Raw genomic sequence first — 8051 nt, 5'->3', positions numbered from 1 at the left:
TCTTTTTTAAACTCTTTCCGCCCTGTGGGCACTAAAGCTTAGTTCACACTGAGCGCGATTCGCTGGCGAAAGTGAAAAACAGAGCGAATATCACGTCAGACATGACGTCGTTTCCGGCGAATTTTACCATTTCGCGAATCGCTTTGAAGTTCGGAACCGTCGAGCTTTTTCGCTATCGAAAAAATCTCGCACCAATCGTATTCCCGCTAGTTGTCACGTGGTTATTGTTTTCAAAATGGCTACAAAACCTTTTTCACGCAATAAAGTAAATGTTGTAATTACGGATTTTTAATATTTCTCTCACCCAGCATTGTTTTCTTTTCGTCTTATCTTTCTTTCTCAATAAATAAACAAACGTGGTTAACGACAGAATATCGCAAGCGGCCATTTTGTTTTTCGAGATGACGTTTTCGCTTGCTTGTAAATGATTTGCTGCTTAAAATTCGCAATCGCTTTTCGCTTTTGGTTGTATGGGTCAATTTCGCTAAGCGAATAAAACTTGTTTTTCGCTTTTCTCATTCGCTTTCGCTATTCGATCAGTGTGAACTAAGCTTAAGAAAGCCTCTTTTAGTACAAGGTCCTAGAATTAGGACCTTGCTTTTAGTAAGCCCATTATGGATTCGGCCAGGCCCACAATCCCATTCTAGATATTGTTTATTTTGTTTTTGTAATAAGAATTTTCACATCATAAACATTATTTAACTCCATTCTCTATAAATTAGTTCATTTTAAATGAATCTAACATTCATAAATCATTTTCACAATATAATAAATTTTTATAAAACGTAATTAAAGAATTTTAAAATTAAATTTTGAAAATAAAAATCAGAAATAAAATCGTAAAATCGGATATTTGAGTATTTATTTATTTATATTTTTTTAAAGTTTATAATTTTTAATTTAAACTTATTAAATATTTAAAAATAATAATAATAATAATTAAATTTTAAAAGTGATTAATCAATTTCGATGACGTAACTAGAAATTACCCAATAGACGTTTCCATTACATAATGCTAGTCTCGGACGAATAGAGTTAGAAGAAAGAGGATAGAAGACGGAGGTTGATCCAGGTTCGGCTGGAAGAGGTGGAGGAAGCGTATAGAATGGCCTTTCAGCATCAACCTGGCACCGCTATGGAATGCCTCAGTGTGAGTTTCTCCACGTATAATAAAAAACGTGTAATCGCCTTCAAAATATTTGAAAAAATAATCTCGAATTATTTTAATTATTAGTTTTTTCTGAATCACGTGTCAAAATTAATCAATTTCGCATAAAAATTCATTTTATAATATCTTTTATGTTTTTCTGTTATATTATAAAATTTCAGCCATTTCCATTTCTTATCTACCTTTTAAACATTAAACCAACGTAATGACTAAAACGTTTTCATGGGTTTCATAGTAAAATATTATTTTATTGATTTGATGTTTAATGAAAAATAATCGAAGTCTATTCAATCTGTAATAAATTATTCATTTATTCGCCTTATATATATTATAAAGAACAAATATGTCTTTTTTGAGAGCAGATCGTGTAGATTTGTGTATGTTTACAATTTAGGACAGGTGAGTTTATGAATTGGTTCAAGTAACAGCTTCCTGTTTTGTTAAATATTCAGGTTGCTTCGTCTTTGATTTGTAATCGGTTGACTCTGTTGTCGTTTATTTGTATAACTGACAAAAGAGTTTACTAATTACAAGTGAAAGATGAAACAGTTTAAATAGAATATTCTATGCAACAGGAAACTGTAACTACAAATCAGCTTTATTGTCAGTTAAATGAAGTGAAACAATTTAATTGGAATTATTATATTTTTCTCTATTATGTCTGTCAGAGTTTTTTAAATTATTTTTACCAATAAATGTTTATGGCTTGTTTAGGTTAAAACTGTTTCGTTTGCAATTGAAGAATGCTTCATTAAGATAAGTGTGTTTATTGAAATATCTAGCTTTTAATGGCAATATGTTACTATTTAAAAAAAAAAAAAAAAACACTTATTAAAAAGAAAAGTCTTGCATGTAATCAATGGCTACTGAAATATACTGAATCTTTGGTTTATGACAAATTGATAAAATGATTTGAACTGTTAGTATTGTATAAGTTTTTTCAAATTCGTTTCCAAAATTATTTTATGACAAGAAACCATTAGATTTGTGAACTATCTTAGTTGGATCATTTTACAAAACTGCAGGAACTTTGTATTCAATTAATGTATTTGATTAACATCCCGTGGATCGAGTCACACAATTTACTCTTTATATAAAGCAATCTGTTTTTATTTACTTGAAATTTTGATTAATTATCGTCAAATCTAGATAGAACTCTAGATTCTGTATCTGTAGGAATAGAAATGAGATTACAAATGAATTTTCTGTGTATGGTAATTCTTTCAAAATTTTTTTTGATGACGGATAAAGTGCCTTTTTTGTGATTTTGCAGTTATGGCAGATTTGCTGCTTATTGCAAGGCAGATATTTTTTTTTGACATTTTTGAATATTTTTGCTATTTGAATCTCTTATTTTTACAAGGAGACATCCAAGCTTTTACATTCTGGATTTTGCTGAAATTTTCATGCATTTTAGTATATCCCTTCCACTAATGCACCGTAACATAACTTGTGCCAAAGAGTAATAGTTTACAAGAAATTGTTGTTTAAACTTATCCGTGTGTGTTATATATCAAATTATGTAAATGAATTGTAATGTGTCCGTGTGTATGAATTGTTCTGTTGAACCTGATGCCTTATTCACATCATGGATTTGACCTGCTTGTTTTCAACATTTTTAACAATTTTTTCTGAAGTGTATAATCTAGTGAATTATTAGAAAATATATTTGGCTTAAAAATACTATTTTGTAATTATTAAAATTGTTTGCTTATTTTTAGACCACAATTATAGGAAAAATATTGTTTATCTATTTATGCATTCACAGTTGTTGATTTAAAATATACAAATGATTTTAATAATTACAAAATAGTATTTTTGGGACAAATATGTTTTCTAATAATTCACTAGAGTGCTTACTTCAGAAAAAATTGTGAAGAAAGCAGGATGCATCCATGGCCTGGTGCCTTAATCACTTATCCATGCCTACTTGTTCATTTATAAAATTTGATAAACAATGCACACAGAAAAACAATAATTCTTATAAACTACTGCTCTTTGGCATGAATTATATTACTGTGCATTAGTGGAAGGGGTGTACTAAAACATATTAAAAATTTGGCAAAATTTGATGTTTGGTCCCTTTGTTAGTTGATTGATTCTGTATACATTACTTTGTCTGGTACTAGTTTTGCTTTTTTTTTTATAATAAACAATTGTTAATGCTTTTTCTTGAGTCTTCAAGTGTATTGTCTAACAATCTGCAATCTAATACAGAACATTTCATTTAATAATAGGTTTATATTTGTAAATTTTGGCAAATTTACATAATTCCAGAATTATTCTAGACAAGCAGATGTTTGCACATCTTCCAAATAAAAATAGTTCCTGCAAACAATTTAGAACAAGTATAAAGGAAAATATAATTTATCTGAGAATTATTATTTATTTCATAAATGCCTCAATTTCTCAAAGGTTTCTGATCAAGATCAGTTTGGAGATTTGTTTTTGCTGAAGATCACTGAAGTTTGTCGTCATCTCTCCACATGCTTTATTATTTAATTCATTTTGATTAATTTGGTACAATGTGAATGTTATGCACTGGCATAAATAGAGAGGGGCCAGAAACCCTTGGGTCCATCCTTTTGCAATGAAAATGTAAATACAAAATGCTAAATATGGAAAAAGTAATTTAATTTTAGAGCTAACTATTGACTTATTAATTTGTTTGTTAATTTGTTAAAATTCATTATATAAATAAGTATTAAAAGTGAAATTTATTAAAATGTGTAGTGATTCATATTAAATTTTAGCTTGGACCCCTTTATACTGGGACTGGTTATGATACTGCTCTTGTGCCAATAAATCCAAATAATCTATTGTATTAAAATTTTGTAACTAACTGAATAAAGGTTTTTCATGCTTTTATTGCAGAAAAAAATAGTTTAATGCTTTGACAAACCTTTCATTGTGATATGAAAAAAATATGAATGAAATTGTAATTATGTTAGCAAGAAATTTTCAACTAGTGTTTTCAAAAGGCCAAAATGTCTCAGATTTATTTTTGACGTAGCAGCTGTTACTTTCTAGCATTTTTTTTAAATTATGAAAACTATTTTTTTATTTCTGGAAAACACAAGTCATTTGATGAAAGTTTTTAAAAACTAATATAAAAATGTAATTCTGAACCATGCGCATGCCAGAAAGTAATGCCTGAAAATGGTTTATTTCATAAGTAATTAAATGTTAAAAAAAACTAGGAAGAATAAAAATTAGTAAGATAATAAAATTCAATAATTAAAAACTCATTATTTTTATATTTACAGTCAAGTCCTCATAAGTCGTCATAGGTATAACTAGACCCCGTTGGTTAAGTAGTCAGTTTTCTGTGGTCTTGGTCAACTTATGTAGGCATTAACATTAAAAAACTCTGGTTTACTTGACACCGTTTAACTCGTCATTATCGGATAAATCGACATACTTTTCCTGTCCCACACTCGTTTAGACGTCTGATAAGTCGACTCCTGAAAAAAATGAGTTTACACCACACAGCTTAATGTCACAACAGAATCTGATTTTGCATTTTCTTATCTTTCATTCATGCATTATTTCCAGCAAGTATTTCACATTTCTGTTAGAAATGAGTATCCGAACCCTAACAACGCTTACGCCGAAGGAAAAATACGAACTTGTATCTAAATTTGAATGTAATAAAACATCGCAAGCCAAATTTGCAAAACAAGAAAACCTTTCAAGAACATCTGTGGGAATCCTGAAGAAAAAAGAGGAAATTAAGAAGCTTTTTCTTGGGTCACAATCACGGCTGTCTCAAATGCCAGAGAAAGTTGTCATACAAAACTGTCGAAGATGCTCTGGTACATTGGCTAAAGCAAATTGATTAATTGAATTTTCCCATTTCAGGGCCAATATTGAAACAAAAAGCGATGGAAATCACTGAGGTACTTAGAGTAGAAACCAACTTTAGTGCCAGTGATGGATGGTCAGAGAGATACATTGCATGTACTGTATTATAAAGCACTAATGTATTTTCCTAATTATAGTTGTGTGGTTTTTTTCAATTTTATTTCAGTCGTTATATCGGATAATTCGACAAATTTCTACTTTTCCTTGGGGTGTTGACTTATGTGGACTCGACTGTACTTCCATTTAATTTTAACTTGAACATCATTTCACAGGGGACAAAGCAACAAAATTCTGATAAGCAGAACTAAGCTAACAGAAAAAACTATGGACTTTGTGAAACATTTTCAAGTAGAAAATTTCAATGCTAGTGCTGGCTCACTTGAAAAGTTCAAAGTCAGAAACATTGTCTTCATGGCAAACCAAAAGTTAGGGCTTTTTTTTAAAATGAACAAATAAGACTATGATGTTTCAAAAGAATTGTTCAGATGGAAAATTAAGTAAAGAATGTTTAACTGTGTTAGTGGAACTTATGCGTATGAAACATAAAAACTACTTTTGTTAGTGATAAGAAATACAGAAATTCACATTGTTTTAAAAATGTGAAATCTCTCTCAGTACAAGCTTTCATTGTCTAACATTCTGCAATCTAATAAAACAACAGAAAGACATGGATGGCATTAAATTTGTTCAAATGGTACATTCAGAAGTCAGATGCAATATTTTATTCCAAGAAGTGGAAAGTTTTATTGTTCATAGACAATTTCACAGTTTACGGTGAACTATCCAATTTAAAGGTAATTAAGTTGGTTTTCCTTCTGGCCAATACTACCTCAAAACTTCAGCCAGTGGATCAAGGAATTATTAAATGTATCAAATATTTGTACAAAAAAAGATTGGTGCAGAATTTCATTGACAACATAAAAAGAGAGTTGGTAGTCATATTGATATCCTACAAGCAATTACAATGATTTCCAGAGCATGAATAATAATAATAATCAAATGACAATTGTGAATTGCTAAAAGTGAAAATATTTACAGAAATCAGAGTTGCTGATTTTCTGGGGTCTCCACCCCAAATGCCTATAGTAAGTCTGAATATCTTGTTCAAAAGATACTTGTTTTTTATGTAGTATGCAAAATTTCACATTTTTCTATAAAGGGGTTGCTGAAATATACATATACACAATTTAAAAAGTGTAAAAAAATCACCAAAATAAAGCTGTTTCTTCTGTTCTTCATGTGGTACTACAGACACTTCTAGAGAAAAACTACTGGATCTAGAAAGCTCATGTTTTAAACTTAAATCTTTCTCACTATCAGTGAGGTGCTCACAAAACTTCTGGATCAATACATCAAAGTTTACAGGGTATAGATCTATTTTACTTTCATAGCTTAATTTTATTCTGGTAAAGATAAAATTGCATGGAAATGAATGATTTTCATTCAAAATGTTATTCAGAATAACAAAAGCTCAAATTTACGCAGATGAAAACTTTTTATAACAGTTTTACTAATGGTGTATTCAAAGCATTCAATCAGCAGCCATTACATCACTCAGCACCAACTGAACTGTACAATACATCATTGTCATAGGTCTTGATGTAATAATGCAATCATTAATAAAAACAAGCTTGGTCAAGCTGACCTGATAGCATGCTCCACAAAAGCGATTCAAATATTAATTTTGTTTAAAATAAATTTTATAAATTTTTGGAATCAAGTAGTAGTTGTGCATGCACGTGGACATGCGCAATAAAGGTTTTGAATGGAACGTAACACTTAGGTAACAGAAGTGAAGTCATTGCACATGCACGTGGACATCAGACAGACAGACAGACAGACGGACGGAAGTCCTAACATAAGCACTTCACTACTATAGTGGAGCATGCTAAAAACAATTAATATCTAAACAAGAACAATCTGAGATGTAAAAAAATTGCACCAAGTAAAGAATTATGACAATTTGAATGACAGTCATATTTTGTTTCTTAGGAGCTTTTCTTTGGTAAAGATAAGCTTGGAATTTTGAAGAGGTACCTACAAGATTTTTGCCTGTATTAATGTTTTATACATTTTGCATCAAAGGTCCAAGCTTATCTTTACCAAAGAAAAACTCCTAAGAAAAAATTTGACTGTCATTCAAATTGTCATAATTTTTTACTTGGTACTGTACAATATTTTTTTTATATCTTTGATGTTTGTTTGGATTACATATATGCAGACATACTCTGAGTCATCATCAATCAACCATTATCAATCCACTGCAGGATGAAGGTCTCCCCAAGCCTCTTCCACAGTATTTTGTTTTGGGCATTTCGCTTCCATGTTGTGCCAAGATGCCTCTTGATCTCATCAACCCACCGAATGTGAGGACGTTTTCTTGGTCGTTTTCGATCTCTTGGTATCCAATCAAGAACTTCAGATGTCCAGCGATGGTCAGTTCTTCTTGCAATATGTCCAGCCCACTGCCACTTGAGGGATTTTACTCTTGCGATGATATCGGTAACTCCTGTCATTTTCCTGATCCATGTTATACGTTTCCGATCTCTCCTTGATATGCCAAGCATACACCTTTCCATACTTCTTTGGGTAGCCTGTAGTCTTTGGATTTCTGATTTCTTAAGAGTCCAAGTTTCTGCTCCATAAGTGAGAACTGGCAAGACACACTGATCAAAAACCTTGCATTTCAGGCACAGGGGCATTTGTTGATTTTTCAAGACTATGCTATTCCTACCAAAAGCACTCCAGCCAAGTTTTACACGTCTGTTTATTTCCTCCTTGATGTTGCCATCCATTGATATTCTTTGTCCCAGGTAAATGTAAGCATCTACCTTTTCCAATTCCATGTTATTTATTTTTAGTAGTGTTTCTTCACGTACAAAACTGTTGTACATAATTTTCGTCTTGTTCAAGTTCATCTTTAAACCAACTTCTTTACCTTTGTTTGCAAGTTCTTGCATCATGTCCTGGAGCTCTGAAGGGCTATCTGTAATGATGGCTATGTCGTCGGCAAATCGAA

General features: G+C 31.1%; 1 protein-coding gene across 1 annotated transcript in view; it reads left to right on the top strand.

Moving 5' to 3' along the window:
• The first annotated feature begins 995 nt into the window (after nt 1-995).
• LOC136984714 (tax1-binding protein 3 homolog) overlaps nt 996-8051 on the top strand; it is a 29771-nt gene continuing 22715 nt past the window's right edge. The window contains exon 1 of the mRNA XM_067281812.1: nt 996-1150. Coding sequence (XP_067137913.1) covers nt 1106-1150 — 45 coding nt within the window. The 5' untranslated portion in view covers nt 996-1105. The remainder of the gene's footprint in view (nt 1151-8051) is intronic.

This window comes from Centruroides vittatus, unplaced genomic scaffold, assembly GCF_030686945.1.
Source record: "Centruroides vittatus isolate TY-2023 unplaced genomic scaffold, ASM3068694v2 contig_926, whole genome shotgun sequence".
Taxonomy (NCBI): domain Eukaryota; kingdom Metazoa; phylum Arthropoda; class Arachnida; order Scorpiones; family Buthidae; genus Centruroides; species Centruroides vittatus.
Note: the sequence above shows the minus strand (reverse complement) of the source record. Positions and strands in the feature narration are given on the sequence as shown.